Raw genomic sequence first — 11,696 nt, forward strand, 5'->3', positions numbered from 1 at the left:
CCACCCAGTATAGAACACGCGTCGTCTTAACGCCATTTGCCTATGATCAAGAACAAAGAGATGAATTATTATAGCATGAACAGGACAGTCTATTGCCCGGAGAGGCAAGAAAACGAAAATGTCGTAAGAGGGTTTCTGGACGATCCGATGAATGCTGTCCTCGAAGGTCCGACTAGCACTCAAGAGCTTCTAGGCCTAAATTTCATTCCTCATCGCTAGGAACATCCCCGTTTGCTGCACTAGCACTGTCTCGATTGCTGTTGAAAGTGAGTTTGATCTTGGGCTGTGCCAAAGACTCAGCACCAGAGACACCAGCAGTAGACAAGCCATCAGCAACTGATGACCCTGCTTCGTCAAAGTCGGCAAACTCGGGGTGTTCATCCGTCTGTTTTCTCAACTCCTCGACACAAGTAGCCTATATAAGATTAGTCTCAAGTTTAACATCAAATTCCTTCATAAACAACTCACCTCGATTTGATTCGCATCTGCGAATAATATGCTGGTATCTTCGTTGTAGGTTCTGGCATTTTGGCAAAGAAGGCGAATGTCGTCCCGGAACTCCTTCAAACCTTGATACTCCTCTCTATTGATTTTCTTTTTGATCATATCCATAGCAATGGGATTGTGGATGATCATATAATAGTCGGGATATTGTGACTTGGGTGGCGGCTTCATGAATGGGTCGATGATCGATCTCGTAAGGGGTTCGTCATCACTGTCGTCTTCTTCTGGCACAATCTCTTGTTCGAGGTCCATCAAGGCCTGATATACATGGTTTAAGATCTTCTGCAACGTCGCACGCTCACCGCCACTAAGAGAATCCATGGCCTTTGAGGGTTTGCCCTTCTTCCGCTTAGCGGGAGGTGTTTCATCAACAAAATCATCTGCCTTACGCTTTCCAGCAGGTCCCTTACGCCGCTTTCGCGGCTGGGGGGTTTCGGAACTTTCGCGTGATGGTTCGGGTGATGACTCCCCACCTGTTGTCCGGCGTCCACGTTTCTCTTTATTGACACGGCGTCGCTCGATTTTTGCGTCCTTCCGAGCAATTGCCTCTTCAATGGTATCGTCCTCAGCGTCCACAGCCATAAGCCATTGTTCCTCAGTAAGGCCATCATCGTATCTCGTAACTTTGCGTTCACGAGCTCCACGGCCTGTGATCTCTTCAACCTCAGCTTTAGCGGGAACATCTTCGGCGAGATAGATATCTGGAAGTTCATCTTCTCCCATAAGTCGGGGGTAACGGCGACCAGGACCATATTTATCTGTTTTAGCGCGTTCCTGGTCCATTTTCTGGAAGATTGTAAGCTCCTCTTCGGATCGAGCCATGACTTCGTTTAGCTCATCATCGTCCATCTCATCCTGATCACCCATCTGATCACCAACCTCCGCACTTTCAAGTAGTGTCCGAAGCAAGGCCTCTCGTTCCTCGTTTGTTGATTTGTTGTCGAACTTTCCAGCCTGGATAACTTTGCCGTCCATATCAAGCTTAAATTGAGCACGGCCTAAGATCTTCTCTTCGACAGAATTAGACGTGATTAAACGAAGAATACGCACTTCGTTCTTTTGTCCGATACGGTGAGCACGATCTTGAGCCTGCAAATCTTGATGAGGATTCCAATCAGAATCATAGATGATGACAGTATCGGCAGTTTGGAGATTAAGGCCCAAGCCACCAGCACGAGTTGAAAGCAAGAAGCAGAAATAGTCTGAGTTAGGATCGTTAAAGAGCTTAAGCAATTCAGACCGGTCATCTGATTTGGTAGAGCCATCAAGTCGCAAATATTTGAGTCCTTTTAATCGCAAGAAATCCTCCATGATGTTCATGATTTGTGTCATTTGGAAGAAAAGTAACACACGGTGTCCTGTCGCCTTGAATTTAGGAAGAACACGATCAAGAAGTTCGAATTTTCCAGCAGTTCGCCAGATCAAGTCGTTGGTTCCACGTGTTGGGTTCATTTGATCTTCCACAGGCTCGAAAACGAACGGATGGTTGCAAAGCTTTCTCATTTGCATGAGCATGTTGCTGAGACCACGCATACCAATCTTACCACCCTTGCCGTCACTGACAACCATCTTGTTAGACGTAAGAAGCTGTTTATAAAGTTTGCTCTGTAAAGCGGACGAGCGACATTTGACAACACGTTCCTGCTTGTCAGGAAGATCTTTCTCGACATCCTTCTTCAAACGACGCAGCAAGAATGGCCGAAGAACCTTATGGAGACGACGAATCACAAGCAGCTGCTCTTCTTCGGTCAAGTCTATCCGATCCTGGCTACCCGTATTCGCAAAGGGCGTATTAAACCATTCATCGAACGACTTCACCGATTTGAAAATGCTAGGAAGAACGAAGTTCAGTAAAGCCCAAAGTTCCGGTAAGTTATTCTGCAAGGGAGTTCCCGTCAAAATGAGACGGAAACGGGTGGTATAATATTGAGTCAAAGTGCTGCTCAATTTCGATTGAGCATTCTTCATACGGTGACCCTCATCAACGATCATGTGTTGCCATTTGATTTTACTCAATAGTGGTCGATCCTTGATGATATATTCATAGGTTGTCAACAGAACTTGGAACTGGCCGTACCGAATGGCTTGCTGATGCTGTTTGCGGACGTTGGGGGGGCCCTTGTAAACAACTTTGGTGACCGTCGGGGCCCATTTGTCAAATTCCATATTCCAATTCGTAAGAGTACTCAGAGGAACAATCACTAGGAAAGGACCATTGTTCTTTTTAACCTCAATGAGATATGTGAGCAGACTAATAGTCTGAATAGTTTTTCCGAGACCCATTTCATCGGCCAAAATACCGTTCAAGTTATTGTTGTAGAGCGAAATCATCCACTGCAAGCCCTTCAGCTGGTACTCCTTGAGCGTTCCGCCCACTAGGATGTTTGGTTGCATCGAGACCTCCTCCTTGATACGATGAGCCACGGCATAGTAATCAATCTTACGGCCGCCACTCTCTTCATCGGTATCGTACTCCTCTTCTTCCTCTTCTTCCTCTTCATATTGGGTATCACCGCCAAATCTTTCGGCATGACTGCGCTGTTGCTCCTTCACTGATGATGCAAGCTGGTTCAAGAAACCATCGGTCTGTTTCAGCAAGTGAGAAATACGAGAATCTTTCGCCTGGCCCAAAAGTTTGAGGTAGGTCTCCTCATCGTTAGCCTTAAGAGCCTGAAGACGTTGCTTGGCTGTTCGCTCCACACGCTTCTGCTCTTCACGTTCCATGTACTGATGTTGCTGTAGCATGACACGACCGAGTTTTTGCATGCGAGCACGTTGTTGACTGCCAGCCTGCAGAACCTCTTGGCTGTGAGCCAGGATCGCTTGAATCTTTTCATCTTGCTTCTTCTTGTCACGATTCTCTCTAGCGTCACGCTGCTGTTTTTCAAGTTTCTCGGTGATTCGCGCTTCACGCAAAGATTGTTTTTTGATGCGACGGTGAGCAGAGCGATTCCCTGTCATTCCCAGGTTATCGTAATGAAACATTTCGTGCTGGATTTGTTGACGGAACTTGCGCTGCTTTGGCAGCAAATTGAGCATCTTATATTCAATCAATGCTTTGAGCTTGAGTGAATCGTCTGGTGTGGGGCTTTCACCGCGGCTAGCATCCCAGACACCGAGATTAGCGGGAAGGTTCGCTAATTCAGCCTTCCTAGCAGTAATTCTGTTGTAAATTAGCAGTTCCCTATCTTCACGGACACGCTCCAAATCAATGCCGGTGGGGAAGAGACTCGGTATACGCGCACGGTTGCCCCTCGCTGAATGATCGGTGTAACCGATGGTCTTTTGTAAAAGATCATATGGCGATTGCAACTTTTCATAAAAGTTCTTCAAGTTGGCTTCTTTTTCAAGGCTGTCGTTGGGTTTATCGCTTTGACTTGCACTCTCGACCACAGCTTCAGCGGCTGCTACCTTTTCAGCGGGAGAAGCTGGCTGCTGTTTGTTAGCGCCAAAAAGTTGCTTTTGAACTTGCGCCGGAAGAGCCATATTCTTGGAAAGTATCTTGAAAGCGAGGATCTGATTTCGCAAGATGCCAAGCTGTTCGGGTGAGAAACTCCCTGTGGATGCGGGAGCGCCTTTCGTCGCTCCAGGGGCTGGTTGCTGAGCAGAAGACGAAGGTTGGCCCCCGGTGCTAGCGGAATTCTGTTCAAGGCTGGCATTGTTTGCAGATCGACCTGAAAAAAAAAAAAAAGGGTAAGTACTAGGTAGTAGAGAATATCGAATTGGTAACTCACCATTAACGCCATTCGTAGGGGCCTCGCTACCGTTTCCATTTGATTGCTGCAACTGCTGTTGTTGTTGGCGCTGTTGTTGCTGTTGCTGGTATCGTTGCCTAGCAAAATTTTGTTGTTTCTGGACAGCCGCGAGGATATTGTGCGCCTTAATATATTCAGGGTCATCATGGCGGACACCAGAGCTTTGCATTTCGCGATATTTCTATCCAAAAATGTTAGCGCGACGGTAACACCTCTTGGGATAGCCAAGAAACATATGTGCCTACCTGGTACAATTCCTGCAGTCGAGCTGGTGTGAGATCAGGTGGCAAAGACATGTTGCCAGCTCCGGCATTGGGAGCTGACTGGATGGAAGCCATGGTTGAGCTGCCTTGGAATATAAGTTCTGACGCTTGAGGCTCAAGCGCCCGTATAGGCCAGCAGTGCGCAGGTGTCAGTAGCGACCGGACGCGTCAAAAGCGAATCGGGCGGGCTCGAGAGCCAAGGGTGCTAGTAGAAAAGGATATGCGCGGAACTTGAGAAGTGCGAAACGATGAAATGCGCCGAGTAGCGACACTGGAAGCGATGGCCCGCGGATGGAAAGCCCGGTGGCCTGAGGGAGGCACAGGGGGGACAGGCGTCGACCAGCGTGGGCCGGTGAGATTGGCAATGAAAGACGGGCCAAAGGGCCCAGGATAATTTGAAAGGCGCGTGGGAAGGGTGTTTGAGGCCTGGGCGGATAAAAATGGTGATGGATGGGAATGGACGCGACGGAGGTGTGGTCGGGGTCCTGGGCTGAGCCTGGCTGGCTTCAGAAAGCAGCACGAAAGGGAAGGCGGGAAGGGAAGGCGAAGATTTGCCAGTCCGGCGCACGTGACTACACACTAGCCTGATTTGTATTAGCTGGCTGAACCATTCAGATCACGTGGTTTCTGAAGGGTATGGTTTTGCTTTCCATGTGTTTCATAATGTTTATTATGGCCTACGACTTAGGATATAACGTGCGACTGTGTGTGCTTCATTGTACAAGCAATTGCAATAGTGATATTAAAAACAAAGCATTCGTAATGGACCAGCCATGCTGCCATCGAAACCAGGTAGATAAAAGGAGTCTGCACGGCAACGAATATGCCGCGAAAAAAAGTCTAAGCCCATCACACTCCGATCACGTTGCGCTTCGCTGGCGGCGGCGGCGGAGGGGGTTTGGGCTTGTTGGCTCTTGATGGAGGCGGCGGTGGGGGACCCTTTTTCATTATAGTACTACCATCCATTGTTGTCGAACTCGGCGTCCGCGAAAAGTAGCTGCTGTGCGATGTCGCTGGTGACTCTGCCCTATCGTCGTATGGGCTGACATTTCCATGTGAAGTGAAGTCATCATGGTAGTCTTCATGGATCTTGCTCACGGGTCTCAACGACGACCTGGTCGTACGGATCGAGAGGTCGCTCTGGACACGGCTCGGAGAATAAGAATTGGCAGGAGAGTCCTCTCGTCGCAATTGTGTAGGGCCTTCAAAGGTTGAGGTACGAATCATAGATGGCCGCGAGGAGCCGACATCTGGGCGTTCTCGTATAGTCTCGTTCAGTCTATTTGATGAGGATGATCGTGTTGATCGGATAGTTGGACGAGGAGGCTGAGGTGGCTGCTCTTCCTGAACAGGATCGTATCGTTCTTGGTATGAATGAGCAGTATTCGATCGCGCTCGTCCAGGGCGGCGACCATTGGTATACTGTGGCGGCGAGGCACTGTCCCGGGGATTGTGAGTATATGTTTTCAGTACCATCTAAGTGTGTACTCACCCTGATGGCAGCTCATTTCTGAGCTGAAGGAGAACATCACGGCATCGCTCATGGTAAGCGAGTTCAGCATCAATGAGAGCTGTTAAGTCCATGATGTTGTCACCTTCGGCGCTCTGGATATCCACCATCCTGCGGTAGACATCGTCGCTCGTCTCTTCGTATTTAACTTTCTGGGTACGTAATTCCTCTTCGACGCGGAAATCCTCCTTCTTTGCTTTTTGCATCTTTGCTAAAGAGGCGTCGTACGCAAGGCGGCGGGTCTCCAGTTTCTTGCGGGCATTCTTTGCGAAGTTAGCACATAGACCCCAAGCTCCCTGGTGGTGAATGACACACCTGATATTCTTTCATAGCGGCTAGATTGCGCTCTAGTGATTCAAGCCAATTTCCAGTAGCTTCAGCGGAATAAGCCTCCTAAAATATGAAGAGATCAGCAATTGCCAAAAAGGAACTAAATATCCATGTACAAACCTGTACCCGAGCAAGCCTTTCATGAGCCCTTCCAGTAACTAGAGGAATTATCAGTACTGTCTAAATCCTGAGTTCTGACAATAGCATACGCGTCAAAGTTTGCCCATATTCCGAGTGCGAGTCGAAATCCTCTCCGTGTTGGATCATGACACTCCCTAGGTGAGCGATCGGAAGCGTCTTCTCTTTATCGTCTCCTTCCGTTCGTTTCGAGATGGCCTTGATGTAAGCAGTCATAGAACGGTGCATTTTGTCCATGCCTAGGAGGTAATCAGAATGAGATTCGTTTCTTAGAGAGCTTGCACCACTCACCGTCCTGCCGAAGATTCATTTCAGTCTCCAAGGCTTTAAAATCCTCGGAGACGTTTGTTCTCGCCTCTCCTCCCATTCGCTCCCCAGCCCATTGCTTGAAGCGATCCAGCTTTTTGTTGACATTCATTGTTGCAATTGATGGCCGTTGGCTGCCAGATAACGAGTGCGAATTGGCCAGGTGCGGAGTCAGGCCGTGCTTTGTGAGCAAGCGATCAAGCGATTAACGAGTGTCTATGACAAGCCGGTCGGCAGCGAGTTGTAAGAATATCGAGAGAAAACGGGATCAGGCGGAAGGAGCGAATTGTGAGCGGTTGACTTGCGACCTGTCGAGCACAGGGGTAATGATTAAATGAATAAGTGACAATAATAACCCCGTTTCCTGGGTGGTTCCCAGCCTTATCAGTGGAATGAAGGCTAGCCACAGACAATGAAGGACGGAGACAAGGTGTGACGGGGTGTAATATTGGAGCTGCGCAGTTGGCGGTTTAATGAGGATGCGAACAGTAGAGTAGTGGGATGCAGGATAAGTTAATTATTATTAGTTCGGTCACACACGGATGCATGACAGGAGGGAACCCGCCACTCGCAAACACCAGTTGACCTTCAGGGGGGGCGATTGCAGGCAATAGACTGGAAATAGCCAGATAAGACAAGCGCTTGCTTATCCACGCATTCCCAACGGTCGGCGTCATGCACGGCAGTCAATAATAATGCGGGGGCTCATGTCCAGGCACCAGGAGTGGGCGCCAGTGGACTTAGCGATGGGCCCCAGCGCTACGATTCTTCCCCTTTTGCTGTACCAACCACCAATGCACCAGTAAATTTAGTTACATGACCCGACCACTTCATCAATCGTTCTAGCCGCCTCGAACTGGCTTCTAGCCTTCTGTCAGGTCTGCTGTTTCAGGTTTCGCCGCCTGTCCACTGAGGGCCCGTTATTAATAAATATTAATAGAGGTGTCTAGCCATTTGGCAGTTTCGACTCCATCGTGGCGACATTTCTCCCCAATAATGCCACTAGCTCTGGCGTCCCAACACGGCCTGTCTCTGCACTGCCTTCGACATGTTACATGTCCAAATTATGATAATCCAATCAACACATGATCGTCCAGATGCTGGTGCGGCAACCCTGCGCCTGGGAAGAGGACACTGGTTGACACGCAACACGCGTCGACGACGGCGATCTTCCCAGGACTTCCGGTTGTCCACTCAATCGTTTCCCCTCAGTGGATCCTCAAACACTCCCAAGAACTGTTCAGTATCGTCACGCTCTGAAACATCTTGCGCCAGCCTCCACTTTGTCTCGGATTGATTGCGTGACAGGGATTGTCGACTATTACATGTGTAGAAAAGATAGACAGTCTTCGGTATGCATTCTCATACCCAAGTAACCAAACCTAATGAACTTAATGAATAATATATATTCTTCCTATGTGATCAATGTATTGTTATTGAATATCCGGGCTGACAATGAGCCTCTTATAAGCAAATTAAGCTGTTAGATCAACGCAAGTACATCTCTAGACAAAATTTGTACACTCCAGACTCAACAATATCCAGCCAGCCGACATAACTCCTCCCAATACAATGCCATTGACGCACCTTGATAGAGGCTTACCTTACACCTGAGTCTACTGTCATCGCACATCCGTATCATCAAAACGTTCATGCCATCAATTGGTGGATTAGCCCTAGGTATCGCTATGATATATACATATATGCGGATATTATAGCTTCCACTCGTCGGTATTATCCGACTCTGTTATGAACGGCTTATCTATTTGCTTGACACCGTGATCGCCGCACAGTATACTAGTAAACAATCATTAGCAAACCATGTTTCGCAAGGCAGAAAAAAGATTTCATGCTTACCATGCCTCCGCAATTAATGAATCTAACTCCTTAATAATATTTTCCCTCTTCTTTGCCGCAATGTCCCCCGTGTTGAGTTGCGCTTGCAGGTCTCGTATATACCGCTTCTTTCCTCCAGCACCCTCCAGAACTTCCTTCCCAAGACAGTCGCTGTGAAAAGCGTGCTGGCAGGGGAAGACGAAGAATTGGCGACTCAACAAAGGGAGTGAACAGATCCAGCATTTCTCCCCTGGTTCGACGATAGCGTATCGGGCATCTAACCCAGCAATCTCGGCTCTGATTTGGCCTGCAGTCTGCGCAGAATTATCCATCTCTTGTCGCAACTCATCGATATGGATCGAGTAGTCTTCCAGCGCCTTGCAAATCTCATCTTTAAAGTCATCAATAACAACAAAGTCAGGAAAGAAGGGGATCATGTCTTCGATGCGGAGGAGTTCACATCGTCGGAGGAACTCAATGGCATCTTTTATACCGGTACCGGGTTGGCGGATCTTTCTCTCTGCGACAAGCAGCCATAGCTTTTTGCGTAGCTTGTCGTTACCTTCGGGTCGGTCAGCGACGATTGCGGCGAGCTCTATATCGTTGTATTTCAAAGCCAGCTCAACAGCTTGTAAGTACTGGCCCATTGAGCTGTAGATATGAATGCAAGACTGTACTCGTTCATGTTGAATACACAGACGGAGCGCAAAATCTGCGTCATAAGGGGGCGGATCTGATGACTGTGACTCAAGGTAGTTAAGAAGCGCTGCCTCGTTGGAGGAGGGACTTGAAGCATAAATGGAAATTAAAGTATTATGGACTGCTGCCGTCGGACGAGGGTGGTTGGCGATAATGAAAGTGAGATAGCGAACTGCTTGGTTTTGGTTGAGAGGTATCTGTGTAGCATTGTTGTAGCTAAGCAAGGCAGGTATCAACTTTTCGGGGTCAAGATTAGTCTGGCGCATTATGATATCAACAAGGCCAGCTGCGGCATGAGCCATTAAAACAGTGCTGTACTTGTAGAAGACTTCAGCATCAGTCTGTCTCTGCAACACATTCAATGCTTCGGTCCATTTCTCACGTTGTATCCAGTAAGAAAGAACATAATTGTAATCATTTGAGACATTTGCAAAAAAGAGAAGCTCTTTCTCCCGCCCATGGCTGCTGATAATGTCGTAGACGGTCTTTTGGTCCAGGTCTGATTTATGACGCGTGACGAAGTCTTCAAACTCCGCTCGAACATCGTCTAGGTGTGCTTTAGACTCCCCTGTGCTTGTGCCTTCGGTAAGCTCAGCCTTCGTTGCTATAGTATCGTCCAAGGAGTTTAGTTTCGCCATAAAGACTTCGATGAGCCAGCTTGTGATCATCAGGCGCTGCATAATCGATGATTTCTTGTAGCTACCAAGACGTGTAAGAAGATATTTTCGTAGAGCATCGTGCTCGCCGCTATTTATCAAAGTCAGGCACACTTCCTCAAAACCCTTGCTGCTCTTCCCCCAAACAGCGGCTGCTTCTAGGTAGTTGCCTTTGCTGGCAAGGTAGTCCCCAGACGCAGTAGCAATAGCATCTCTTTGCGCAGAGCCTTGTGCATGTTGGAGAGCCTCATCAAACCTCTGTTCTTTTAGGAAAATGCGCCACAAATCCCGGTCTTCGTCCTCTGCCACTACTTCGAAAATTTCCTGGGGAGTGAAGAGCCAGAATGTATTCTTTGCACGATCATTCAGAAGTCCAAGTACAGTCTGGCGAGGCTCAAGTACCGCCTGATCATACACGCTTTCGCCGCTTAGAAGGTTCACAGCGACTACGCGACCTTCCACCAAAGCAAGGAGATGCCACTGTGTTAAGGTTATAGCCGTGATTGGATCTTGAATCAGCTTTTTCCCACCCCGTGCAGACTCTGTAGCAGGAAAGGCCGTCCGAGGAAGCAGTTTGGCATTTTTTATTGATTTGCTGGTATCTGACGATGTGTGATCCAACGAACCATGAAGTACACCTTCGGAGGAAAGCCACGCAAATAACCTTTCGGGTGACTGACCTACTCCATGATAATCCTCAGCAGGTTCCGGAGATATCGCCAATGACGATGGTGCTGACTTGTTTACGTCCTCAATCTCATGTACTGTGGGTGTATTTCTTTGGAATAGCTCCGCATAAACTCCATCTTTCCCATGCCGTCCGACATGTCCTGAAAAATGCAGAAGTTTACTTGACGTAGCAATGATAACCTCCCTTTGTTCGGGTTTGGCAGGTGTTAGTTCGGCAAAAATTCCCGTGATGGAAGTATCAGATACTCGATAGACGCTTGTAACATATCGCTCCTCACGGCGGTAAAATTCAGTGGTAGGTTCGATGTATACTTCGTACACATGCCCATCTGTGACTCCGACGAGAATCTCTCTAGTAGATGCAGTCGGCAATGACGGGTTCCAGGCAATGCTTTCTATCAAGCCTTTCAGCCGCGACAATGGCTTTGGTTGACGGGATTGGGTGTGAAGGTAGTAATTGTCGCCAAGCGTAGTGGTTATTATTAGATGAGAAGCGGAAGGGTCAAGAAAGAGGCGACGAATGAGACCAGTCTCAGAGGATTTCTTTGGAAGATCGATATCTAAGAAGACGTCGCATTTAGCAAACAGTCGCATATACAAAGTAGAAGGGTTTGTATACCATCAATATCCTCCGGGGAGTCCAAATCAATGCGAAGGATTCTCCCAGTAGCCAGGGCTAGAATCAAAACATTATTTGCGACTTGAGCAGCAACAAAGTCTGCCCCGACTGCGAATTGGAGCTGAACAGGTCGAACATCAAAGATAGGCTGCGAAGCATCTTGTGTCTCTGGCAAATTGGTCGGTGCAACATAGCTGCTAGATTGATCGAGCGCCATTCTGCGCTTGGTATCTTAGACTCGTATCACAACTTGCCCATGGCAATTTTTGGGCAGTTATTCTCTGCCGAAAATTTAGGAAATGCTGCGGCCGACGACAGGATGGATGGTGAAGCTCAGTACTTCTATCACGATGTCATTGGGAGATGCCAAGGAGTGCTAGGTCGAGCTGC

The 11,696-nt window shown here is 48.2% G+C and overlaps 3 protein-coding genes across 3 annotated transcripts; all 3 read right to left on the minus strand.

Moving 5' to 3' along the window:
- Window positions 1-202: 202 nt before the first annotated feature.
- Window positions 203-4,597, minus strand: BGW36DRAFT_289311 (putative RSC complex subunit; the record flags this gene model as incomplete). The annotated part of the gene is made up of 4 exons (XM_046210650.1): window positions 203-415; window positions 469-4,178; window positions 4,239-4,440; window positions 4,505-4,597. The coding sequence occupies 4 exons, from the start codon at window positions 4,595-4,597 to the stop codon at window positions 203-205; spliced, it is 4,218 nt and encodes a 1,405-aa protein (XP_046075868.1).
- Window positions 4,598-5,371: 774 nt separating this feature from the next.
- On the minus strand, window positions 5,372-6,918 carry BGW36DRAFT_356612 (BAR domain protein; the record flags this gene model as incomplete). The annotated part of the gene is given in 6 exon segments (XM_046213794.1): window positions 5,372-5,960; window positions 6,015-6,328; window positions 6,348-6,425; window positions 6,483-6,520; window positions 6,572-6,739; window positions 6,792-6,918. The coding sequence occupies 6 exon segments, from the start codon at window positions 6,916-6,918 to the stop codon at window positions 5,372-5,374; spliced, it is 1,314 nt and encodes a 437-aa protein (XP_046075869.1).
- A 1,259-nt stretch (window positions 6,919-8,177) lies between these two features.
- Window positions 8,178-11,643, minus strand: BGW36DRAFT_372963 (vacuolar protein sorting protein DigA). The gene is made up of 2 exons (XM_046215534.1): window positions 11,307-11,643; window positions 8,178-11,247 (listed from the first exon to the last, which is right to left on the minus strand). The coding sequence occupies exons 1-2, from the start codon at window positions 11,521-11,523 to the stop codon at window positions 8,660-8,662; spliced, it is 2,805 nt and encodes a 934-aa protein (XP_046075870.1). The 5' UTR covers window positions 11,524-11,643; the 3' UTR covers window positions 8,178-8,659.
- Window positions 11,644-11,696: the final 53 nt, after the last annotated feature.

The sequence above is a fragment of the Talaromyces proteolyticus genome (genome assembly GCF_021365285.1).
Source record: "Talaromyces proteolyticus strain PMI_201 chromosome Unknown BGW36scaffold_3, whole genome shotgun sequence".
Classification (NCBI taxonomy): Eukaryota; Fungi; Ascomycota; class Eurotiomycetes; order Eurotiales; family Trichocomaceae; genus Talaromyces; species Talaromyces proteolyticus.

Bases quoted from the DNA above. Each gene is read 5' to 3' on its own strand.
- BGW36DRAFT_372963 (XM_046215534.1), bottom strand. From the start codon at position 11,523: ATGGCGCTCGATCAATCTAGCAGCTATGTTGCACCGACCAATTTGCCA. The intron at 11,248-11,306 runs GTATACAAACCC...ACGTCTTCTTAG, and splicing joins CTCCCCGGAGGATATTGATG to ATATCGATCTTCCAAAGAAA.